The sequence below is a fragment of the Thermomyces dupontii genome, assembly GCF_041956625.1.
Source record: "Thermomyces dupontii strain NRRL 2155 unplaced genomic scaffold VTN31scaffold_1, whole genome shotgun sequence".
NCBI classification, from domain to species: Eukaryota; Fungi; Ascomycota; class Eurotiomycetes; order Eurotiales; family Trichocomaceae; genus Thermomyces; species Thermomyces dupontii.
In genome coordinates, this window is record NW_027192307.1 from 1311061 (window position 1) to 1336114 (window position 25054).

A 25054-nucleotide genomic window follows, 5' to 3' on the forward strand; every position below is an offset into this window, starting at 1 on the left:
ATCTGGACGAGCGGATGTACCTGCGGCGAAGGAGGTACTTCAAGGGTACATCGGGACGCGAGACGCGACTCGAGCGTTTTCGAATCAGTGGGGACGCGCGACGCGTCGCGACCCAAATCAGGCAAGTCTCGCGAGGCGTCTCTACGGCGGTTGAAACACACACTTTGCGCAACTTTTGTGCACAAGTGGCTTGTGGAGAATTGCGCTTGATGTCCCTACAGCCTCCCGTACTTATGCACTCCTCACCAGCCACAGTCTTGGCAGGCATGGTGAACTGCGCTTTAGGTGTCTGTCGGCCAACGTACTCGTCCAGACTCCTTGGGCGGAGCGGATTAATCCTTCTGCCGTTGAAGGCCCCAAGCTTCTATCGTCATCAGTCCCATCTGGCAGATGACGGCAAAGTGCCCACCTCAAGAGGCTTCCTTGTGCAAATAACAATCCCACTGAAGGAAGAATCGGTTTGTTCTTTTGTTGCATCTAACACTTGCAATACCTTCTATCGACTGATGCAGTCTCACTTTCCGTTGCCGCTATCGACTCCCAAAACCTGACCGAACCGTCGCCGCGCCCTAGTCAGGCGCAGACACCAAGCTGACTTTTCTGAATTTCGTGCCTCGTTGACCAACAACCATGGACGGCGATTTGGTAGCCAAGTTCACGGAGATCACAGGCTCGACTCCGGAGCTTGCGAATCAGTATCTGCAAATTGCAGACTTCGATATTGAGCAAGCGATGCAACTTTACTTTGAAAATGGCGGGGCAGACCTGGCGCAGGCATCTCAACCAGCGACACGCCCAAGCGCTGCTGCGGACGACGACGATGTCATCATCGATGAGGCTCGATCGACAGCGCCCCCGCGGGCGCAATCGACCATCGAGGATGATGCCGCCCTAGCTAGACGGCTGCAGGAGGAGCTCTACAATGGCGCAGACACCTCTGACGGTGTTCGAGCACCTCTGGCCAGGACGACGGAAACTTTGGTCGAGCCTGACGTGGATCACAGTGCCTTTTTGCGCCAGATGCATGGTCCCCAGTCAAGACGCAGTGAGTTCAACATTCAACGGTGAATTCTTGATCATTGAACGCTGATTTGGTTCAAGGCCGTCCCGGCATATTCAACCAGCAGGAGGACGTCGAAATGTGGCATGATGAGTCGGAAGCCTCCTCGAAATCGAAGATGCTTGCCGAGATGTATCGGCCACCTTTTGATATAATTTCCCGACTTCCGTGGGACCTCGCGCGAGAAGAAGGTCGAGAGAAGGAGAAGTGGTTGCTGGTGAACGTCCAGGACCCATCCATCTTCGACTGCCAAATATTGAATCGAGACCTGTGGAAAGACCCCGGCGTGAAGGAGACCATCAAAGAGAATTTTATTTTCCTACAATACACAAAGGATGATCCTCGAGCCGCGCCCTACTTGCAATACTACTTCCAAGCCAGCGATGTATCAGACAATTATCCGCATATCGCTATCGTCGATCCGCGAACAGGAGAGCAAGTCAAAGTTTGGTCAGGGCCGCCCGTGATCAAGCCGGCCGATTTTCTCATGCAGCTCTACGAGTTCTTGGACCGCTACAGCTTGAAGCACAATGTCCGCAATCCTGTAGCCAGGCGAAAACCGGATCTCCCGCGGGAGAAGAAGCTGGACACCATGACCGAGGAGGAAATGGTGGAGTTGGCCATGAGGGACAGCCTAGGTGACGCGGAGGTGCACAAGATCAGAGATCCAGATGAGTTGACGCGCAGTGTCGATGACATCAAAGGAAAAGGCAAGGAAACCATGGATGGCGAGCAAGGAAAAAAGGCAGAGGAGGAGGAGGAAGAGGAAGACCCCCATTCGGCGGCCTTCCGTGCTATTCCTTCGGATCGCATCCACAAAGAACCTCCAGCAGACCCTGCTACTACCACGCGTATTCAATTCCGACACCCATCGGGCCGAGTCATTCGCCGGTTCGCGCTGTCCGATCCGGTGCGGCGAATCTACGAGTGGCTCAAGTCAGAACCGCCTCTCGCGGAGAAAGCGGGGGTTGAATTCGAGCTCAATGCGATGGGCAAGAACCTGATTGACGATCTTGACACGTCCATTCAAGATGCGGGCCTGAAGAATGGCACTGTCATGATCGGCTATCTCGATTGATGGTCTGAATGGCTTACGTTTAATGGCTTTGCATACGATGGGGCGTTTGGTAGAGTATGGAATACCCTGAGTGGGATGGTTAAGGGGGATGATACCAGTGTCTATGAAGATTCGACCTGTTGATGGGAATTTGAGGAGGTCTAGACTGTCGATGTTCGAATAGATCAAGAGATCATCTTAATACATCGACAAAGTATTCATCAATGTCCCTGACTCCATGCTAGTACTTTAGCTGTGTTAGAGAGACTGTTCGGTACAATGACTTCTAGAATGACCACACGTGCGTTCTCTACGGGGATACAGCGAACCCCCGATAGAACGAACACTCCATGCATTCTATTTAGAACGAATTTCCCTTCGCAGTTTCTGTAAGGTTCGTTGTGGAGTCACGTGATAGATTAAAGCAACTGACTATTAAGCGCTCTAAGCAACCAATCAAGGACGATGGTTCCTGATAACGCTCACCGCCTGCTTATCTAAGACACCCCGCCTGGAATGTGGAGTTTGGCCCCAAGGACTCATCATGCCTAATCCGGATTCAGGGTTTCCTTTCTTTGGCCCATTCTGCCGGCAATGCCCTGTGTCGCGAGGCAAGGAGCCTCCAGAAAATTGCACCGGTTAATGTACGATCACTACGATTATTGATCCATCCCCCTAACAGCGTCCTGGGATTGCATTGTAACCTATTTGGCGGTTGATCCCTTCGGCGAATTTGAGTGGGTCGTCAACATCGGCTGGAGCTATTAGGCTCTCCGCTGGACCCAAAACAATCAACACCCAGACAACAATAAACAATCGCCGCACCTCGTCAGATTCCATTCGACGGATCTACCAGAGGTGGACGCTGGTTGACAGCGCTGGATGCTTCTTGAGATCTCGTTGCTTTCACCGTTGGATCCCAAATCGTGCCTTCCATCATTTATTGAGAGCTCCGCGGGATCTTCAATCTCTTCAGATAAGAGTATCTCCCAGAACCGTCAAGGAGTCTAGATCCATCTCGGCCGCATTGGATTTCCTCCCGCCCCTTGATTCTGAAGGTCGTGACCTTTGTGTGAACTGATCGCCAACCTGGGATGAAGAGTGTATGATTCCGAGATCTTCCGTTCATTTATCTAAGGCGCCCCGACGGCGTGAGTAAACGGACTCGCTGTTGATTTCGTGGTCTGGGTTCACAATGGCGGGCGTTGTTGATCCCGAGGAGATCTACATGAAGCAAAATTGCCTCGGTGAGCATGACTTCCGAATTGCTGTCGTCGCGGCTGACCGTATGCACAGGGGGAGGCAGCTTTGGAAAAGTGTACAAAGGGTTTGTGACCGGTTTCCTCCCGGTTGCTCGGTCCATGCTAACCCAGCCTGACGATAGCGTCGATAAGCGAACCGGCCAGTCCGTTGCCATCAAGATCATCGACGTCGAAAATGCGGAAGATGAGGTCGAGGACATCATCACGGAGATTTCGATCATGTCCACGATGAATTCGCCCTACGTCACGAAGTATTTTGGCTCATATTTGAAGGGGTCGGATCTGTGGATTGTCATGGAGTTCTGTGCCGGTGGGAGCTGTCTTGACCTTCTACGGCCTGGGGTGATTCCTGAGGAGTACATCATGATTATTCTTCGGGAGTTGCTGCTCGGTTTGGATTATCTTCACAGCGATAAGAAGCTGCACCGTGATATCAAAGGTAACCACGACTCCTGCCCTGAGGTCGGTATTCTCATACTGACGCTCCTTCACAGCGGCGAATATTCTCCTGAGTGGAAATGGGCAAGTCAAACTTGCCGACTTTGGCGTGTCGGGTCAGTTGAGTGCCACGATGACCAAGAAGAATACCTTCGTCGGGACTCCATTTTGGATGGCCCCCGAGGTCATTAAGCAATCAGGCTATGACTATAAAGCAGACATATGGTCTCTTGGAATCACCGCCATCGAGCTTGCCACAGGGCACCCGCCGTATTCAGATATTCATCCGATGAAAGTGTTGTTTTTGATTCCAAAAAATCCTCCACCTACACTCCAGGGGAACTTCACCAAGGCATTCAAAGACTTCGTCAGCTTGTGCTTACGTAGGGACCCTCGAGAACGACCGACTGCCAAGGAACTGCTCAAGCATCCGTTCCTGAAACGAGCCAAGAAAACAACGTACCTGACTGAGTTGATTGAGAGATACGAACGATGGCAGGCGATTCACGGCCGGGATTCGGCAGAACGTGAGGAAGAACGTACCCCTCAGCAGAGCCAGCCGCAAAAGTCGACTTCGGATGACGAAGATCTTTGGGACTTTGGCACCATTCGGCCCGCTGGCCCCAGAGCCACCGAACTCAAAGCCCTAAGTGGCGCGGCGACCAATGCACGCAGTCAAGCGCCTGAAAGCGCGACCAAGCCCTCAGGAACGCAACAGGTTAAAGACGAAGATACCGGGAACCAAGCGACCGAGGAGACATTACGGGCGATTAATCTACCGCCCCAATCACCTCGGAAACAGAACTACGCTCTTCCTACACCGACACAATCGCCCAGTAAAGTGTCCCTCCCTCCATCACCACAGAAAGAGACCAGCTGCGCGCCTCCTCCGCAGACACCGTCATCACAATCTACCAACCCACTTCGACCGATGCTCAAAGAAAGCCCTACAACCAGTGAATATGACAAGGAGCTACAACAGTCGTTGGCATCGGACCTGACATACCTCCAACTAGGAGACTTCCAAAGCACCCCTAACAGCTCTCCCAATCAACAACGCCCAACAGGACCCCAGCCCATTCCCCGAAAACCAGTTGGGTCCGCCGTAACTACGGAGCCTCCAACACCTACAACTACAGATTCTGTGAGAACCCAGACTACCCAGGTCGAGCCAAACTCGAGCCGTCGACTTAGCGCTGCCGAACCGAGCCATTCCATCAAACATAAGGAGACAGCCCCCTTCAAGCCAGACACCACCCAACCGACAAAGGGACCTCAGTCCTCCAACAGCTACCATCAAAAGACACCCTCACATCCAGGATCATCGTCAGCATCATCCACCGCAGCAGAACCCATGACCGCCTCGCGGAGCGTGATCATCCCCGCTCTCGAGGCCGCCCTCCGCCGACGCGCATACCACCTAGACCAACAGATCCGCAACAGCGGATCGCAGGGCGCGTCAAGTGAACTCCAGCAACGCCGACAGCAGGCACACGAGCGCGTCCGGAGATTGGTCATCAAGGCTGCGGGTATTTTCAATGAAATTGAGCGGTGGGACCGAGAGGCGCCAGTCAGCATGGGAGGCCAGAATGGGTCATTCCTCGAGGGATTTTTGGAGGAGTTGGTTGTTCGGATTGACCCGGTTGATGACGAGGCTGGAGCAGCATGACCTTTTTTTTTTCCCTCTCTTCTTTACGAAACGTTCTCTGAATGATGCTCATGACTCATGGCGTGTCTGGCGTTAGTTTGCTGTTTTCATTCGTCCCTTTTTATTGGGGGATACAGTTGTTTTTTTTTTTTTTTTGCAGGACGGTTTACCATGGTGTTGTTGTATCTAGGCCATCGTGTGCCTCTTACAATTCAATATTATTGAGGTAGATCGTTTCGTCAAATGAAATCAGCCTACCCGATACCGAATCTGCATTCTCAATCATGTCCTCATGAGTCATATCAACCAAACCCTGACATAACTTGGACAAAAAGTACACAACATTCTTTTTTCACAGCTTAAGTATGTACAGTATATACAGTAAAACCCATCCGTTAACGCCCACAAGTTTCCTTTCCCAACCATTCATCATTCAGACCCCGGACGAAACAACCAATCCGTTTCCGGCGTAGGAATCAAATAATTCGTGATATTGAACTCATTCGCACATGATACTGTCGCTGGCCCTACCGCCTGGGCGTTGTTGGCATCCGATGTATTGTTTCCTGTCGTGGAGGTCTCGTGATTATTAGTGGTGTCGTTCACCCCATTGCTATCACCGGTGTTCTCGTTGAGGGTTGCTGCGGTCGTCGGCATTTGGATCGGGATGTTACTGGGCAGGACGCGTGGGACGTTGAAGAAGCCGAAGACGTCGAGGTATTCGAGTTCGTTGGGGGCGAGGTTCCGCGTCAGCGATGTTGCTGATGTGGTGTTTGGTGGATCGGGAACCACCGCGTTCATCGTGAAATGGTTGTTATTGCCATGGTTGTAGAGATTGTTGTTGTGATGGTGGTGGGAGGAGAGGTGAGCGGGGTGATGGGGAGGGTTGTTGGAGGACGAGTGTCCCAATCGGCCTCCGTCCCGCGGTTGGCGGGAGATGAGATAGTCGAGATCGAACGCGCAGCGGCGCATGTCCGCCAGGATCTTCACGGACGAAGGGGTCGCCCGGTGCTCGTCCGTCGCTGCGGCCTGCTCGTATTCGTTGTACTCGTCCAGCACCCGCTGCAAGATGGAGCTGTACCGCTCCGCGACTTTCCAGTAGCGGCCCATTTGCGCCAGCGTCTCGACAAACACGAAGATGTCCGGGCTGACGGTGTGGGCGATCGTCGACCCATGCACTAGCAGTAGTCGCGCGGATACCCACAGGGTGAACGCGAATGGCGGCCCGAGTTTGTCGAGGATGTGGTTGTCGTGCACGAAGCGGGTCAGGGTAAGGATGTTATTGACGGCGGTGAGACAGCGCTGGCTTGCGCTGTAGGATGGGGTGAAGATCGGAGAGCGTGTTGTAGGATATGCCGCTGATGAATGTAGACGGATGACAGCACTGTGATTGGGCGTCAGTATCGGTGCATTGCATACCAGCTTCTCTGAGTACATACGTTTGATAGGTCGCATGTAGCATGACCCAGTCGCACTGGAAACCCTTGTTCGCCTTGGAGTTCATAATCAGCCGTGAGGAGTGCTCATAGGCATAATCATGGGGCAAGTTGAGTTCCCATGAGCGGAGCTCGCTGTCCAGTTTCCGGTACGTCTCCTGCCACTCCTCGACATCAGAGACCGCTCCAATGTCCACCGGCTTTTTCAGAAAAGCATGAATCCGTGACAGTACGTCCAGAATCTCAATGTAGAATCCAAATGCGCCCACATTGTCAGCGTCGCGGGCGCGGTCCTGCAGATTATCGCCACGGAACCAGCGAGTCTCCACAGGTTGGTTCCTTGTAAAGTATTCGTTGCGGCAGGGAAGCTTCCGATCGATATCCTTGTCGTCAACAACAAAGTCAAAGGCCGTCGCGATGGTCGAATACCGATCTAACAGGTACACCATCCAAAATAAACGCCGTCGACTCTCATCCTCGATCCATGATTCCGCATCGGGGAGCACGACAGCCCTGAGCGTGTAAATGGATGGATACGCTGAAGAGACCAAGGATGACCCGGACTCCGCATTGAGTCCAAGCTGAACGACAGAGCGAGCGATCAGTGCGAGCAATTTCCAGCCTGGCGGCCCGTTGGAGGACCCAACAAAGTCGAGCGCCAGAATGACCAGAGCTTGAACCGACTTGACTGAGGAGTTTTCCAACCCGTAAAGAATGACCTTCTGCTTCGCCGTTTCGTAGTATCGCTTACGATTGCTCTCTGTCAGGCGAGAATCAGTGGAAAAACGCAGCGTCGTGGCCACGATCGCGTACAGCACCATGCGATCTGCTTCTTCCAAAGGAGATGGCCCGAAGAACGTATCCAGAGTTGTCCGGCGATGAAGGATAGGACACCACGTGTTGATGTGCTCGAAGTAGAGGTCAACCAGAGCGTAGAGCAGGTCGTACGGAGGAAGATCCAGCTGAGGATCACCCAAGGACTGCTCTTGGTTGGCAAACAGATTCACAGGGACTTTCAATGAGGAGTTGTTGCGCGTATAGTCCTCTTCCCCCCCGTCTAGTCCTTGCGACAAGGGTGTCGTGTCCAACATGCCGTCGACGATGCGCGACTGCTGATTTGCTACTTTGGCCCGAGCATCCGACGTAGACGGATTCGCATTCGCAACCGCGTCACAATGAGCGGCCATAGTCTCTACCGGACGGTGCGAAATTGAAGACTCCTGCCGGTACGTCGACGCGGGGCTGGGCCCTGTAACCGGTTCCGAGGGAGACGTATAAGACTGGACTTTTCCGGGCGGAGGGAGATCCTGAGTCGGTCGATACTGACTGTTGTTGAGAATATGGGTCTCAATGAGACGGCCATGTGCTTGGATGATCTCTTCCAGCCTGTCTGAACCCGAGTCGATTGGCATCGAATGCATCGTGCCACCATTGGGGAGACATACCTAATCGATGTTCCAGCTCCTTGCCGTACCCTGCCCGGAGCCCGGGCTTCTTCCGCTCCTTGTATTCGCATATTTGACCATTCCGCGCACACCATCCACAGCTAGGTTGTGCACGATCTGCGCCTGATCAGCAATTTGTTTTGAGCAACCCTCCTACTGCACATACCGCACTTGACCTTCCTTTGCTTGCACAATTCACACCTTAGATGGTCAGCAATCTACGTTCATCAACGAAAGACGTGAAATCCCTTGTCGGCCAGAAAAAAAAAATCCCCACCGCAGGAGAGAAAAAGAAAAGGAGGTGCACGATTTACGGAGGACCTACGACACCATTTCAGGTCGCTTCCTCTTCATGCTACGCGAGGCGGCAGGAAGCGATCCAGCCTGCCCAGACGATTGCTCATTTTCCGACTCGCCTCCGGAAGAGTCGCCCTCCGGGCTCTGTGTTTGTCCCGAGTCGGCAGGTGGGCGGCGTGTTTGCGGTGGAGCGGACAGATCGCTAGCAGCCATCCTGTTTCGGTGATCGAAGGTGAGATGTGGCGAGTCGGCCAGGCTACGGGGGAAGCACCATGGCCTTGGAGGAGAACAGAGTCAGGTACGCAGGAAGAATCAGAGAAAAAGGGTTCCAGAACCAGATTCAATCAATCAAAGCCAAACCAAGATGCTTTGGGGTGGTGCAGCTGAATGACCGTGAATGGACGAGCGAGTTAGCAATGTAACTCGAACTAGCAAAGATATCTATTGTTATCCAATTATACATGGTTATCGTAACTACCCCAGGTTGCGGCTCGCACTAAGTATTACGCGGGGTGACAAAGCTCCGCAAAAAACCTCCGCAAAAACTCCGCAAAGATTAATGAGTGAAGCTTCAGCGGTTCGATCATGGCCAGCACCTTGCCGCAATTTAATGAGTTCCTGCGAATGAACGGTTCTGCGACTTACTAGTAGCCCCATTATGCGAAAGGGTTCGCGTTCGGACGCTCGGAACCGCTTCGGGCTGCATTACCCCGAACCAAGCTCCTTTGTCTTATCCGGCTCCATCGGTTCCGACGTTCAGGATAGATAAATAGACGTTCATATCGCCGTCGATGTGATTGTCAGTACGTTGTCTCATTTGTCAGATCTAGGAACAGGCTTGCCGTCGTCAACAATCACCATGGCTTCCGTTCGAGATTTCCCGACCATCAAGCATGTGCGAACGTTCGTGATCCAAGGCGTGGGGTCTGGAGGCGACTACCACAATGTATGCCTTCTTCTCTGAATAAGTGAGACTGGTGCATTAACTGACAAAATTCAGGTCAAAGGAGGACACTGGCTGGTAGACAGCCTGATTGCGACCCCTATGTCCCGCTGGGAAAAGTACCGTCACTCGCGGACCAGCTTCGGCATCAACGTGTTGGGATCATTCTGTGTCGAGATCGAGGCCAGCGATGGTACGAAGGGATTCGCGACAGGGTTCGGAGGACCGCCGGCATGCTGGTTGGTTCATAACCACATGGAGCGATTCCTGATCGGAGCCGGTGAGTTGATCGGGTAGGAATTACGTTAATGAGACTAACAGAAAATGCACACAAAGACCCCCGCGATATCAACCAAATCTTTGAGCAGATGTACCGCGCCTCGATGTTCTATGGCCGCAAAGGGCTCCCGGTAGCGGTGATCTCCGTCGTTGACCTTGCGCTCTGGGATCTCCTCGGCAAGATCCGAAATGAACCTGTTTACAAGCTCATCGGAGGTGCAACGAAAGACCGACTACACTTCTACTGCACAGGGCCGGAGCCGGCGGCTGCGAAGGCAATGGGATTCATTGGGGCCAAAGTGCCGCTGCCGTACGGACCGGATGATGGCATTGAGGGTCTGAACCGGAACATTGAGTTCCTCCGCAAGCATCGAGAGAGCGTCGGGCCTGACTTCCCCCTTCGGGTGGACTGCTGGATGTCCTTGAACGTTCCATACACAATCGAGCTTGTAAATCGCGCTGAGGAGGAAGGGCTCCGGATCGACTGGTGGGAGGAGTGCTTGAGCCCGGATGACTTTGACGGCCATGCGCTGCTCAAACGGGCCCACCCCACTGTCAAGTTCACGACGGGCGAGCACGAGTACTCGCGTTACGGGTTCCGCAAGTTGATCGAGGGCCGTAACGTCGACATCATCCAGCCCGACGTAATGTGGCTGGGTGGACTGACGGAGCTTCTCAAGGTGTCTTCGATGGCCGCCGCCTACGATATTCCCGTCGTGCCGCACGCCTCCGGATCCTATTCGTACCATTTTGTCGTGTCGCAGCCCAACACCCCTTTCCAGGAGTACCTGGCTAGCTCTGCTGATGGCAAGACTGTTGAGCCGGTGTTTGGCAATCTGTTCATCAACGAGCCGATCCCGGTCAATGGATACTTGGACTTGAAGGATCTAGACAAGCCGGGCTTCGGCCTCGAGGTCAACCCCGCCGCACCCCTTATTCCAGCGTCGTCCTTCCTGACGCCGGCCCCGCCGAAGAGTTTGACACCACCGCAGGAGAACGGTGAGAAAGATGCCAATGGTTCAGCTTGACCTACTCATCGATTTCTCTTGCTATATGTACTTCCTAGGTGATCATGAGTGGATTGTCTGCTAGAGTATCCTTGTTATGTTTTTAACTGCAACTTTATAGTACTGTATTACAGTCACTGAAAATAGAGTCCAATTTTTCATCTGATCAATTACTGCCGTGCTCCGTGCTCCCGTCCCGACGCGTGAACTCGGGTTACGAGTAACTTTCCGTAAGTAGTTATCTGGAATCCCCGATAAGGATGGAGGGGCGCTCGGGGTATCTTTAACACGAAACACCGAGCTCCACATGAGGGGTCAGAAGCATGTGATGATGGCAGAGCAGCATTTTCACCATGAGGTTGGACGATGTTTGATAAGGGCTCGGCGGATATTCATCCACAATAGACGTCGATCTTTCGACGATATGATGCGCTTCAGTTGATGTTTCTCGGCAACAATAGCAGAAACTCGAGTTGCTATTGCACACGGCGACATTCGCAACACGCTTACGGTCTCGAGAATGACAGCACCCCAACTACTCGTCGGCAAAGTCGCCGCCATCACGGGCGGTTTAACAGGCATTGGCAGAGTACTCATTCATCTTTCCTTCGTATGGATGGTGCAAACAGTTAATGACGAGGGCACCAGGCAATTGCACTCGAATACCTCCGTCACGGGGCCAAGGTCGCCATCAATCACCTAGGCGGCGCGCAGGAGGAGCCGCTCATCCAGTCCTTTCATAAAGATGCAACGGCAATCACTTTGCCAGACAACTTCTTGACCGTGGCGGGCGACATCTCGCAGCCGGAAACGGGGCGGGATTTTGTTTCCAAAACCGTTGAAAAGTTTGGACGACTCGACGTGTTTGTGAGCAACGCAGGCGTGTGTCAGTTCGCCGAGTTCCTCGAGTATGTCGATCCCTGGCAATGATAGTCTTTGAGCTCGGTGCGAGTTATGGGACATGTACCGGGGTTGAGATGAAATTCCAGTTGACAGTGAATAACTGCAGGCTCGAACCATCTCTCCTGAATCAAACCGTCTCCATCAACTTATGCGGCGCCTTTTACGCGGTCCAAGCAGCTGCTCGCCAGATGGCATTCAATCAGTCGCCACCTGGCGGTTCGATAATCGGAATCAGTTCCATCTCCGCCCTTGTCGGCGGCGGGCGACAGACACACTACACTCCGACAAAAGCTGGCATACTGAGTCTCATGCAATCGACTGCGATCGCCCTGGGAAAATACGGAATCAGATGTAATGCGCTCCTACCAGGCACGATTCGCACGCAGATGAACGAGGAGGACTTGTCGAATGAGGCAAAAAGGTCATACATGGAAGGGAGGATCCCCCTGGGTAGGCTCGGGCAGCCAAAAGACTTGGCTGGGCCTGCGGTTTTCCTGGCTTCGGATGAGTTGAGTGGCTACGTGGTAAGTAGAGCTGTTGTCCTGATCATGCGGCATATGAATGCTGACTGCTAGTGCAGACTGGTGCTCAGATCCTCGTCGATGGAGGCGCCTTTGTCAATTTGCAGTGATGAATAGAATAGTAGTAATACAATCCTCTCATACCGTCCCGGGAAGTATTCCAATCGTCTAAATATCTGCATCTAGTCCATACGCCGTCACCGCAACCTTCCCCCAAACGCCTTGCTTTTCCTCTTCCGTCAAACCCCGTCTATCCAGCACTCTTTGAACAACTTGCCTCCAGCGCTCCCATGCGCTCTGTCCCCCGCCTCCGGTGTTGCAAACAGGCCAGTCTGAGCCAAACATGACTCGGGAGGGGCCGAAGGCGTCGAAGATGACGTCTGTCCAGGGCTCCAATCGTTCAGCGAGAGAATCGAAATCTGGCTCTGGCTCAGCAGGTAGAGGAGGGAGCTCGGTGAGCTGTCCAGAAAGCTTCATGTAGGTCGTAGGGCCCGCCGCCGCCATGGCACTAACGTATTGCTTCCACTCGTTGTACTCTGGGTGCCAGATTATCGACTCGCGCCCATTGTACGGAATGCGATGATTCGGTTTACACATGTGATCTTACATACCAGCGTTAGATTCATGTGAATTATTCTTTCGTAGCAGACGGGGAAGAATTTGACTTACTGATGACAATCACCACTTTTTCATCATCCTTCACTCCGTCGTAAACTCTTCTACACAACTCCACCGCTTCCCGCAGCTGATGGAGCCCTCCTTGTCGCGCATCAACTCCTAGATCAAAAACAAGCTTCTCCCGCCCCAGCCATCTCAATGATTCGACGAAGCCGTCTCTCAGCCCCGTGCCCGCCTGCTTGTCCTGGAGCAGATACCGCACTCCACGGACTTTTCTCCACGCCTTTTCGGTGCCCATATGCTCTCGAACAAGGGCCATATACCGCTGCATGGTCTCCTGGCCGGCCGGGACCGGTGCCCAGGGCACTACGCCCAGACACAGCTCGCTATCTTCCGGCTTGTGGCCCTCGCCGGCCACCGGCTCCCCATTGATGATACGTGCGAGGAAGGATACTTCCTCCAGCACGTGCTTCCAACCGCCATTCGATTCATCGACGGAGGATTTCCGGTCTACTTCCAGATAGACAAAGCCTCGCAAAGAGTAAGGCTCTCTGTCAGACTTCCCGGCACCAATGGGTACTGCTCTCGCAGCGAGCCGGTACTGGTCAATCGAGTATTGTCCACCAATGGAGTTCCCGGGTTTGTGCCATGCGAGGGTGGGCAGGTGTGATTCCGGGTAGAGGTGAATGTGGGAATCGACGATGGTGTATCTCATTCTTGCACTTGGCGGGAGCACAAGCACTCTCTTGCGATGTTGAGTGGATAGCGTCAATCCATCAATAATAGTGCTTTTCAACCCTTTTTATATAGGTCCAATGCTCCATCGATACCTCCCCATGGGGATCATCTATAGAAGAAATGCATGGAACCAAACATCGCAGCATCCACTCTTCCCGACGGAAATGAGGCACGACAATCTAGTCCCAAGGCTCCGTCGGTTAGGATTGCGCCGAGGACTGGTCCCGCGTGTCCTCGACAGAGCAGCATGGCAATTTGCCCAACTTCATTGGACCGGAATGCTTTTCTTTTCACACAGCAATTCATTCCACCTCTCATTTCACCTCTGCGGTGGGGAAATAATACCCTATTATCCGAAGGCAAATTCGATCTCAAGATCGACGTCATAAGTGGCACACAACTTTTGCCTCAGTTCCTCAGTGAGGCCTCAGGCCTTTTGCGCTAGTCCCGTTAGGGACTACTGAGTAATGAGGCAACCCCAACTTTGGCAATTGGCATGGAGAACGATTACATAAGCCCTAAAACCAATCACATTTCGCACGAGAAAGTCGCTTTCATGAAACTCTTCCGCCCCGCGGTAAGCATAAACCAGCCCGAATGGTCTAGTGGTATGATTCGCCGTTCGGGTGCGAGTCCTGAACTCGGCGAGGTCCCGCGTTCGAGTCGCGGTTCGGGCCAGTTTGTTTTTTTCACCTCGTACGAGTACCTTCGATTCGAGCCTGTCAGTACGAGTACGGTTGGCTTCCCTTTTTTTTTTTTTTGTGAACAACTATCATAGAACCTACCGGTGATCCTTACCACAGGAATACTGCGTACACACAACGAAATGCACCGTGCCCACGAGTACTGGTGCCCTTGTTCAAGATACTGTCCTGTCAACTGACAACGTGCTGACGCTACATCGACGAACCAATTCGCCCGCTCAAGTTCGACGTTCAAGTTGCCTTTGAAAAACCAGTTGCAGACGGCCAGTCTACTCGTAGTGACCTTGACATCCAGATCACAAATTCCTTCAGTTGACAGCCATTTTACACTCGGTTGTCCCGTTGAGCAGACATTTTCTTCGAAGAAAGTACTAGGACCCCATGAGGAGCGTTCCATATGCTCAGGAATCATGTACTGTACTTCTGTACTATACTTACTGAAGCACCGCTGAATGGCCCCACCCCCCGGGCTGTTCATCGATGTAGGGCCTCTCCACTGAATCCAGGGCATAGCGGGCGTACTTTGTCTCTTGACTTGCCGGGCTTAAGCAACAAGCCAAACTGTCGATAGCGCAATACGCCTTCTTACCAAAGTGCGTGCCTCCATTGGAATCATGCCCGTAGTGCCATCTACGACTTCCAATAAGAAACACGTGGTATTTCATCAGAGCAAGACAGTCGGCAGATTTTCACCAGACTACCAATTCGCGGCGCAGGCTGGATATTCAACTTTGTGCCCCTACCACTCGCTAAAAGCCGGTTCTAATTGTTCACCGGATCCTCAAAGTCTCTCAACAGACTCGATGGGTCCATTCTGAGACTGAGATAGGCTGCCAGCTGATTGACTGTTCAAAAGTGGGAGGCTCTCTAAGCCTGCATTCAAGCCAATTGGATACTAGGTATCAAATGATAAGGCATGGCGACATTCTGGTATTCGAAGTTCATGAACCCTGCATCTTCGAGGACGAGAGAGATTACCTCTGGTAAAAACCCATACTCGATACGAAGAACTTGATACAGTACACATGGACGGTGGACGACGCCCGTCCAGCTGTGTTGTGAAACATGCAACATCCTAACGTGGCCCGAATTCGCAATGAAATAGTGTTCTATCTATCTGTAGGCCACCGATGGCAGATACTGCATTCCATCCGATGCGAAACCTAATACCTGAACTTGTCAACTTCTTCAACGCAAGAGAGTCCCAGTGTGATCGTTGACGGCTCCAACACGCACAAGGGATCCTCACCTGCGAGTTCCTTGAGCGCATTCATGGTACTAGGACAGCAGAGATGTAGACTGGGGAAAGTCTGAAACATCGAAGAGGATTCGAAAAGTAAGTAGTACTCTCCGGATGAGTGACATGGATGTACGAACTAGGACTTCGATCGCTCGAAAACTCACAACCTTCGATTCCAGATCATCAACGCACGATGAACAACATCACATGTCTGCAATGCGAAGCGTAACGGCCAGAAATTCACCTTTTTTTTTTTGTGGTTAGCCGCAAGACAAAAGGTAGGCTAAGATCTGCATGAATCGTTTCCTTCGTTTGTTCCTTTGACCTCCGACTCCTGGCATCTCAGACGTTCCGCCGGGGACACGTTGAGTCGGCAAACCCTTTCCTGACACCCGCATGTTGCTGCTTCCATAAGGACCTACCTAGCTAATTCTCCGCCTTCGTACCAGAGGCACGCTGGGGGATGATGCCCCGGCCAAGCTGAAACTGTCGATCCTCGTGGCCAGCTACCGCCAGGGCTGTTTGGACGTCTTTCTAATCGATTCATTCAGTCGGATTCGATGGTCTACCGTTCACCACATTAGGGCGGAAAGTCATTAGTTCCTGTAATCGAGTCAAATCAGGGGTTTGTCTTTCGGGATACCGGCGCATTCAAAGGAAGTTAGCAAAGCGCTGTAGCTCCGAAGTTAATCCATGTGGAATATGGAAGCAATTGAGGCAGACCCGAACTCCATTCTCTCAGCAATCGCCCGCTAGGTTACCTCCAGGGGAACCTTCCATTGCTGCAGTTGTAGTGGTCAGTCGGTAACATGGATCTAGAGGTCTGGGGTAGAGTACTCAGTTGCACAAGAAGCTGAGGGAGCAAAATCACGATGCTGTACTGAGTACCTCGTACAAATCAAAGCGCGAAGCGCTCAAGCCTTCCCCGAGTGAAGCGAGGGGGTAAATGGCCTGTGGGATGTTCTTACCTGACGGCCGTTCACCCCGATTTCGGCAAACTTCTGGAGCTTGCTTCCTAACATCCGCCTTTGCTTCATTGAGGAAATAGTTGGATAAATTGCATCGGGGGGACGAACTCAGATTCTCGTACCGGAGCATAGGTGGATCCGATCGAGAATGGCTTCATCAAAGCCATTGAGAAGATAATTCTTTGTTCCTCGGTTTCACTTGGCAGTAAGAGGCAGGAGTTCTTCCAGAATGGCGACAAAGGCGTGGAAGTGATCAATCAAACAAAGCACACTGGGTATCTAAACACCAAGCAACTATAGAAAAACCAACAGTTTATAATCCCGCTCTGATATCGCCAATCGCCTTGTCAAAGGCCTCGATGATTGGCCCATAGAGAACTCCGGATCCATGGGTGTGCCTGTGAAGGTGTCTTCACCACCCCAGGGAAACAAGATTCGCCGTAACTCCTTGCAAAGCGGCTTGATGCAATCAAACCCAGGCGGGAACTCCTCTAAAATCTGCCCGAATCCCTTGGCAGTCATATTCCCAATTTTGGCGTTCGCGATCTTCCTGAAGGAGCCAGTATACCAGTCTGTGAAAGAACTATCCGCCGGTCGATCTTTTAGTCTGTTGACAAACTGCCAGCCCCGACGACCGCACTACCAGATAAGCACATAGAAGAACGACTCGAGATCATGCCGGTAGGTATGATCCCTGTTGAGCAGCACATCGATAGCCATAAACTCCATGGTGCCGTTGCGACAGCGAGCGCCGCTTCGCCGGGTGCCGAGCTCCTTAGCGAGATCCAAGTCGATCAGCATCCCCGCGCGGCCAGTCCTTTTGGAATCGGTTATGATGATATTATTTTCGGAGACATCCCGGTGAAGGATGTTTCCTTTGCAGTAAAGGGATTTGTGCGCCTTGATCGCATCGCGCAGCGCTTCCAACAGCTCCAAAGGCGACTGGTATTTATGGATCCGCCGGCCGGCGGGATAGATGACGAGACAGCGCAGGATGCGGTTGTCGTACGGGCCGTCACTAGGAGCGAGCAGACTGGTCCCCTGCGCTTCTACCACATCGTACGTGACCTCACTCTGTGGTGGGATCGATCGGCTATTGGACCTGGATCGCTTTGATTTCGGGCCGACATCAACCGACTTGCGTTTCATTGATGGGCGCTCACTCGCACTCTCCACGATGGTCAGGCCGTGGAGCTCGCTGAACGATCAAACACTGGGCGACTGGGACTGGGAAAACGACGAAGCGGCGCTGGATGTACCACCGAAAGTGTACGGCCTCGTAAACGTAATGCCTGAACGCATGTCCTTGATGCTGGTGATGGAGCGATGACCGACCAATCTGGCGATGCCTTCAACTTCTCTCTGCTTCGCCAGTTCGAGAAGATGGGCCTCGGAATTCGTCGGAGGGACGTCCATGAAAACTTGGCGACGTGGTCCCAGTCCTCGGAGTCCGGGGCCTTTGTGAGAAAGCAGGACGTTCCGCGGCAGACGATCGCCCGCTGACGGGTGAGAGGCTCCAGTTCCAGCTGCAGTTTCATCTCGGTCCCCTCGTGCTTGACGCGGATGAAGCGACGATCGCCATCCCGTTCCATGAACGTGTCCAGACCCAGTTCTTCCTTATCCATCATCGTGTAACCGACGATCAGCCGTATGAATCGTTCTGGCTCGGTGTGGATATTGAACTGGCCCGGGCTGTGGCATCCTGAGCGATCAAAAACCCACGGCGTCATGAATGGCCCGCAGATGGTAAACGCGTGGAGGTAGCGGCGCGTCGGCTGACAGGCGAATACGTCTCGCGCGTATCGGGCGAGCTGCACCAATGGCTTTTTGACACCATCGTTGTTGGACGCCTTGAGCTCGCCAATCACCTCGATTTCTCTCCAGTCGTGCTCAGTATCCGACGGATTCCCGCTCTTTCGTTTGACGATCAGATCAATCTGCCGCTGGGCCTCGCCACCGATAAGCTCTCTTAGGAGGTTGATCTTGTAGTAGCGACGTCGCTCGTCCGAGAGATGATCCTCCTGCAGTTGAAACAGCCAGTTCTGCACGTTGTCCTGGGTGGTCTAGACCACCCAGGACAACGTGCAGAACTGGCTGGTTCAACTGCAGGATGATCATCTCTCGGACGAGCAACGTCGCTACTACAAGATCAACCTCCCAAGAGAGCTAATCGGGGGCGAGGCCCAGCGGCAGATTGACCTGATCGTCAAACGAAAGAGCGGGAATCCGTGGACTAGGGCTGTTTAGCCACAGGTGTCTAACGTAATATGGCGAAATTAGCGCCGGACAACACCATCCAGTAAGCGCCAGTCCCCACAGTCAGAAGCATCACAACGTAAGCTGAGGCCATCCTCCCCCCCAATCTCGTTAGCGACGTCCACAACGCGTTGCTCCGGAGTCCAAGCAATCACTGATCCCTGCGCGATCGGCCGAAGGTGCTAGATCAGATGCGGTTATCCCAAGAAAACACGCCTTACCAGGGAGAATTCTTGAAGACAATGGACTTTGCCGCGTGCCACGGGGCGTTCCCAAGGGGAAATCCCAAAATCATGTCCAAACATCTGGGACAGACTGCTGGCCAGTCACTAGCGAGCGTCCGATCTGTGGCTCTCCCGGGCACGCTCCGTCCAAGCCTTTCCCTCAAAGTATTTCTCGTAGAATCCCTGCACATCTCGATACGTGCAGCCCTAGATCTCCTCAAAGACTCTTGCATCGTCCAGCTTCTTGGTCTGTTCGGCGTCCTGTTGCGACGCAGAGGTGTGGGTGAGGGGTGTGCTGTTATGAGGCGCCGGGGGGAAGCTCGGTGGTGTCGGGGTCACTCTCGAGAGCGTGGTGATGAGGTCGAGGACGGCGCTCCAGATATCGTAGTCGGACGCATTTCGGATGACGAGCTTCACGAGAGGGCGATAGTGTTGGTAGCTGAAATCTCCGTTTCGAACACGCTTGAAGAGATCAGAGAGCTCGGACGCTACATCGCGACTGCTGATCCTCGACCGAAGGTTGAAGGCTGCTTCTTCTCCCTGCAAGGCAGAGAGAAGTCGCGATACTACATTCTGGAAGGGAGATCGATGCGGATGGTCAGGCAAGGTGTCGTGGAGACTGAAGTGCGGCGATTGAAGCCTGAGTCTTCTATGGAAATGGAACTTAATCCTCTCGACTTGCGTGTTCTTTAAAGTTACAACTATGTATCCAAATTTAGACAGGTTAGTTTGATCGGATTCGAGAGCCAGTTGATATTTACCTAAAATTTTGAATGAGTACTCCTAAATCTCGGTCAACCAACACCAAACTGATGTCAAACTCCCTCTTTCCACCAGTTTCAGGGCAGTTGTCATCAGATGCCAACTGGCTCCCACCGGCAGAGAACGCGTTCACTAAATACTAACGCTGCCGGCATCCAATTGTATGTACTAGCTAACAAGCAGAACTGGGAATCATATCACCCCAAAACGAGTTTGTAACAAGCAGTCAGCATTCGATGTCAACCCTAGTGATGAATAATGAGCTACATTTCACTCAAATCTTCATAATAATCGCAGAATTACTGGGAACGTGATTGTTGACGATAGATTCATCACCATAGGCTCTCAACTTACGGCAGAAAAATTTCCGTCCTGACAGGATTCAAGTGAGCCATGCGCACTTCGCTGATGCCCGTCAGTGTCATGTGGCACCACAACAGTACTTTGCTGGATGGCACAAGGGCAACGGTTTCTTCTCAATGTATTCTTGATTGCGAGTACATACATACCTAGGTAAATACATCTTCAGGATACATGGGGATTCAAAAGCTAATCAACAAAAGAGAGGACCATGGCTCATTTGATGGTAGAGGAGTGGTTGACCTGGAGACGGGAGGAGGGTCATCTTATTAGGCTTCCTGCTATGGATGAGGGGTTGCAGGGCGTAATAGGCTGTACTGCTAGGACCAGAGGAAGGAATAGAATAGACGTGATGAGGGAGCCTCGTTGTAGGAGATGGAGAAGGTAGAGAGAAAAGGTAGCTGACCCTGACTCTGTCGGGATCGAGCAGCAATAACTAATACTGAATTTCTAGGTGGTCAACTAGCCTAACCATCGGATACGTATACCATCTCACTACAGAAGCACTTCTTCCATGTCAATTGTGACACAGTTCTTCCAGTCACAGCGAGGTCAATACTTTGACAAGATCTTAGGGCGTGCACCTTCATGCTGAGCCTGGTCACACGCCGATCAGGTAGGTGGCCAATGAACCGCTGCCCCTCCGGCCCCCTCCATGCTTGAGCATCTACAGGGACCTATAAGTAAACCTTGTATTGAATAAAGTTCTTGCACAATGGTCGATAAGGGTGCGGAGAGGCTTCCTGCATATGCACAGATTCACTATCGGGCAAAGAATATGAGACGCACAAGCCACATCATTCCACATTGCCTAGACTCACCGGGAAAGGATGACTACTATTTATTCAAGTCTGTTCTCTGGATGGTTTTCTGTACTTTAGATCTGTTGTACTCATACCCGGTCGTGATCTGAATACCCTCATGAGCCTTCAAGATGACCGAAAACGGATCCAACGAGTTTCCTCTCCCTAAGAAATACAAAGCAGTCGTCTATGACCAGCCTGGAAAACTTTCAACCAAGGTGGTCGAGCTGGACGTCCCAGAGCCGGGAAATGGAGAGGTCCTCGTCAACCTGTGCGTTCTGCCGCCTGAAGTAAATAGTTCCTCGAGATGGTTGAGAGACTGAACCGGATTACAGGACGCATTCCGGTGTTTGCCATTCCGACTATTCAGTCATGACCCATTCTGTAACATGACCAACGAACGCGTGGTTATCGCCTGTGGACGTGGCTGATAAGACTGTAGTGGAAAGGCGTGCTTAGGCCTCCGCCTCCGAGTCAGGTCGGCGGCCACGAGGGCGTCGGACACGTCGTCAAGCTTGGCCCTGGAGCCGAGTCCTCCGGGCTGAAAATCGGAGATCGTGTCGGAATCAAATGGGTAGCGAGTGCCTGCCTGAGTTGCTGTATGAGACCTACTCTGTGATGCAGATCCCCGCTGCTAACCCGATCCAGTGGCCTGTTTATCCAACGCTGATGGGCTATGTTTCAATCGGAAGATCTCCGGGTACTATACTCCCGGAACCTTCCAGCAGTATGTCATTGGACCAGCAAACTATGTCACTCCTATCCCCGATGGGTTGTCCTCCGCCGACGCGGCCCCAATGCTCTGCGCTGGTGTCACCGTGTATTCAGCACTCAAGCGAAGTAACGCTCGGCCGGGTGAGTGGTTGGTGATTTCGGGAGCCGGCGGCGGCCTGGGACATATTGCCGTTCAGTTGGCGAGCCGTGGGATGGGCCTTCGGGTGATCGGCATCGACCATGGAAGCAAGGAGGAGTTAGTCAAGGCGTCCGGCGCCGAACATTTCGTCGATGTCACCAAGTTCGATGGGGATGATCTCGCGGCGCATGTCAAGTCCCTAGCTGGGGGAATCGGTGCACACGCAGTGGTGGTTTGCACCACGTCCAATGCCGCCTATGCTCAGGCCTTGAGCTTTCTCCGCTTCAATGGCACGTTAGTTTGCGTCGGGATGCCTGAAGGAGATCTGGTTCCTATTGCCAGTGGGGCACCCGCCGAGCTCATCAAAACCCAATGCAAGATTGTCGGAAGCATGGTGGGCAATCGCAGGGAGGCGGCGGAGACACTCGAATTTGCGGCCAGGGGTGTCATCAAGCCTCACTATGAGATTGAGAAAATGGAGAATCTGACCAACGTCTTTGAACGGATGGAACGAAACGAGTTGCTGGGCAGAGTAGTATTGGACCTGTCTTAAACCGACCATTGTTTTTTTTTTTTTTTTTTTTTTTTTTGTCTCTAGGAATGAAAATGAAGTTGCTAGCTTCTTCTCTCTGTCCATGCAAGGGCATCTCCCCATAAACTCCCGATCCCAGGTTGAAAAGTCGGCTCCTACGAGCCTATCGATCTGATCATGCGCCCGACCGAGTATATAAGATGGATGACGGTTTTTATTCTTTGACCTGGGCGTTCGTGGACGATTGCCTTGGCGCTTAAAAAGCGGCCTGGCAAGGGCTTCGATTTTGATAACGTGACCGAAATGTCATGCATGTCGAAGATCTTCCAGATCACGATCAATGTGTTATCAAATCAATCCCGCACATGACTCGCTTTTCTGGTGGTCCATGCTCTGCGGCGTGTCGATCGGTTGGTCTCCCGATGGTGTCCATCCCGGAGCTGTGGCACGTGTTGATTGGCATAGTGTTTCGCATGTTGTTGTTTTTTCCTTGTTTTTCTTTTTCCTCATGCATGATTATCCAAACTGTGCCTTACAAGGCTTGATAATGTCCAGACGATTTATGGACTACGGGGGCCATAGGATTACTTGCTCTCAAAGCGATGCCAGCCGTTAGTTGTCGACTTGTTGTGGCCAAACGAGCGCTGCATGTTGGTGATCTCGAATGAATCTAGAGTCGATTTATTCCAATCGATCCCTTCGCCTCCTTGGCCGGACTGAATCCTTCGCGTCAACGGCAACGGAAATTGCTTGCTGGGCCCCTGCTAGACCCGACGGAGGTGTTCCGCGAAAGGCACCGTCTCAATATTTCGAAGACTTCCAACCAGTCCCGATGGCCGATAAGTACTTAACTTACTTACGCCTCAGCTCCCCGGCACTAAAAGAATACATGTATTTCCTCTTACGGACTAGGGCTGTTTAGCCACAGGTGTCTAACGTAATATGGCGAAATTAGCGCCGGACAACACCATCCAGTAAGCGCCAGTCCCCACAGTCAGAAGCATCACAACGTAAGCTGAGGCCATCCTCCCCCCCAATCTCGTTAGCGACGTCCACAACGCGTTGCTCCGGAGTCCAAGCAATCACTGATCCCTGCGCGATCGGCCGAAGGTGCTAGATCAGATGCGGTTATCCCAAGAAAACACGCCTTACCAGGGAGAATTCTTGAAGACAATGGACTTTGCCGCGTGCCACGGGGCGTTCCCAAGGGGAAATCCCAAAATCATGTCCAAACATCTGGGACAGACTGCTGGCCAGTCACTAGCGAGCGTCCGATCTGTGGCTCGGGTCCTGCGCAAGTGTTCGCTCGACTGTCGCTTGGCGCAAACTAATTGACAGCCTTCTGAGCCTAGCCCTCTGAGGGTCGGTGGAGACTCCTTTGCGTGCAGGCGACTGCAGGTTCCAAGTGGGCTCGCATCTTGAAAATTAAACGCCCATGGCGACATGGCCAGACAGAGCTGTCGATTTGTGTGAACTTTGTGGCCAGAAGCCAGCACACACTTGAATTCTACTCCGTATACATTCCGCGGATGTGTTCTCCTCCAGGCAAACTTTGCGGCACCTGGAGCAATTGAGTCCGTCGCCAAGAGCACTGTTTACATGCTGGATTTTGTGGATAAGCCAGGATAGGCCTCTCGGATTCCCTGCCGGGAAAAACATAATGACATGCTGGTTGAGAATTGTCGGCGAATGACACTCCGACTCAAACGCCGTTGGCCTTGTCGTCGGTTCTGGAGAGACTAAATAAAAAAAAAAAAAAAAAAAAAAAAAAAAAAACAAAGGACATAAGCAAAGACATTGTTGCAGTGCTGTGCGGAGCCCTTCCCTGATTCCACCTAACCTGGAGGACATATTGACTCTCAACGTGGATTGCGGCGCAGAACTGTGCTGGTACTGTACTTTTCCTGGTGCTCCCGGGCAAGTGCTGTACTCCGTACTGTGTGCATATGTTCTGAATATCTTCGAGGGCCGCCTGGGTCAGGGAGAAAACCCGGCCCACCCGGTCCCCGGGGTTGGCCTGTAGATCAGCGATTGCGCCTGATGGGTGCCAATTTCCGCCCTTGGTCAGACTAAAGTTGGACTTCCCTTTCTGTTCCAAGATTTCCAAGACCCGTATAGACCGTTAAGGATGTTCTGGGTGTTCTGTTTCGCCGGCTCGACCACTTTACTGGGGGCATGGACTGGCCGTTGATCCACTGGAGTTTGCCGTTCAGCCTTTTTTAGGCTTTGCTCCCTGGGCGTTGTTCGTTCCGACTGCCCCTGGGTGCTAGTTGTCATTCTGCGTGCTCTCCGCATCCTTCGAAGGCGGTATTGGTTCTTCCCAAAGCATTTCATCCGAACTATCGTTGTCGACCGAAGCGGCGTCTACATTACCACTTTGGGAACCATTGGACATCAGCCCCTCCGCACTGGGGCGATAGGGGCGATTACAGTGCCGCATCGCGGGTTCAAATGATATGTTTGCAAGGCGGAGAGAGCGGCACAACGCAGCGCGCCGCGTTCCTTCGTACAAGAACGAGAAAATTGTAAGGGATGCAGCGGTCGCTCATGCAGTGCCGGATTTTGGCTCCCCATGGATCCGGCGTGCCCACCGTCATCCATGGATCCCCAGAAACTTAATAAATACGGGTTCCATGGTCCTGTTCAGAGCAGCACACTGACAGATCTTCTCAACGAATCTTTCCCGACTTTGATTACCTC

General features: G+C 52.6%; 9 protein-coding genes and 1 non-coding gene across 10 annotated transcripts; 7 read left to right on the plus strand and 3 right to left on the minus strand.

Moving 5' to 3' along the window:
* Positions 1-14: 14 nt before the first annotated feature.
* Positions 15-551, plus strand: VTN31DRAFT_500 (uncharacterized protein; the record flags this gene model as incomplete). The annotated part of the gene is made up of 1 exon (XM_069405451.1): positions 15-551. The coding sequence occupies one exon, from the start codon at positions 15-17 to the stop codon at positions 549-551; it is 537 nt and encodes a 178-aa protein (XP_069263356.1).
* Positions 552-630: 79 nt separating this feature from the next.
* VTN31DRAFT_501 (uncharacterized protein) lies at positions 631-2138 on the plus strand (the record flags this gene model as incomplete). The annotated part of the gene is made up of 2 exons (XM_069405462.1): positions 631-1045; positions 1102-2138. The coding sequence occupies 2 exons, from the start codon at positions 631-633 to the stop codon at positions 2136-2138; spliced, it is 1452 nt and encodes a 483-aa protein (XP_069263357.1).
* A 1174-nt stretch (positions 2139-3312) lies between these two features.
* Positions 3313-5486, plus strand: VTN31DRAFT_502 (uncharacterized protein; the record flags this gene model as incomplete). The annotated part of the gene is made up of 4 exons (XM_069405473.1): positions 3313-3364; positions 3414-3444; positions 3502-3818; positions 3874-5486. The coding sequence occupies 4 exons, from the start codon at positions 3313-3315 to the stop codon at positions 5484-5486; spliced, it is 2013 nt and encodes a 670-aa protein (XP_069263358.1).
* Positions 5487-5894: 408 nt separating this feature from the next.
* Positions 5895-8856, minus strand: VTN31DRAFT_503 (uncharacterized protein; the record flags this gene model as incomplete). Its single annotated transcript, XM_069405484.1, has 5 exons — positions 5895-6849; positions 6905-8291; positions 8347-8463; positions 8513-8547; positions 8672-8856. The coding sequence occupies 5 exons, from the start codon at positions 8854-8856 to the stop codon at positions 5895-5897; spliced, it is 2679 nt and encodes an 892-aa protein (XP_069263359.1).
* A 646-nt stretch (positions 8857-9502) lies between these two features.
* Positions 9503-10893, plus strand: VTN31DRAFT_504 (uncharacterized protein; the record flags this gene model as incomplete). Its single annotated transcript, XM_069405495.1, has 3 exons — positions 9503-9589; positions 9644-9866; positions 9923-10893. 3 exons carry the CDS (start codon positions 9503-9505, stop codon positions 10891-10893), a joined length of 1281 nt encoding a protein of 426 aa, XP_069263360.1.
* A 499-nt stretch (positions 10894-11392) lies between these two features.
* Positions 11393-12406, plus strand: VTN31DRAFT_505 (uncharacterized protein; the record flags this gene model as incomplete). The annotated part of the gene is made up of 4 exons (XM_069405506.1): positions 11393-11461; positions 11521-11780; positions 11882-12299; positions 12356-12406. 4 exons carry the CDS (start codon positions 11393-11395, stop codon positions 12404-12406), a joined length of 798 nt encoding a protein of 265 aa, XP_069263361.1.
* A 1837-nt stretch (positions 12407-14243) lies between these two features.
* Positions 14244-14329, plus strand: VTN31DRAFT_t6. Its single transcript has one exon. It is a non-coding gene; the product is annotated as a tRNA-Pro (tRNA).
* Positions 14330-17203: 2874 nt separating this feature from the next.
* On the minus strand, positions 17204-17713 carry VTN31DRAFT_506 (uncharacterized protein; the record flags this gene model as incomplete). The annotated part of the gene is made up of 1 exon (XM_069405517.1): positions 17204-17713. The coding sequence occupies one exon, from the start codon at positions 17711-17713 to the stop codon at positions 17204-17206; it is 510 nt and encodes a 169-aa protein (XP_069263362.1).
* Positions 17714-17745: 32 nt separating this feature from the next.
* VTN31DRAFT_507 (uncharacterized protein) lies at positions 17746-18294 on the minus strand (the record flags this gene model as incomplete). The annotated part of the gene is made up of 1 exon (XM_069405528.1): positions 17746-18294. The coding sequence occupies one exon, from the start codon at positions 18292-18294 to the stop codon at positions 17746-17748; it is 549 nt and encodes a 182-aa protein (XP_069263363.1).
* Positions 18295-21100: 2806 nt separating this feature from the next.
* On the plus strand, positions 21101-22375 carry VTN31DRAFT_508 (uncharacterized protein; the record flags this gene model as incomplete). Its single annotated transcript, XM_069405539.1, has 4 exons — positions 21101-21240; positions 21305-21353; positions 21412-21568; positions 21618-22375. The coding sequence occupies 4 exons, from the start codon at positions 21101-21103 to the stop codon at positions 22373-22375; spliced, it is 1104 nt and encodes a 367-aa protein (XP_069263364.1).
* Positions 22376-25054: the final 2679 nt, after the last annotated feature.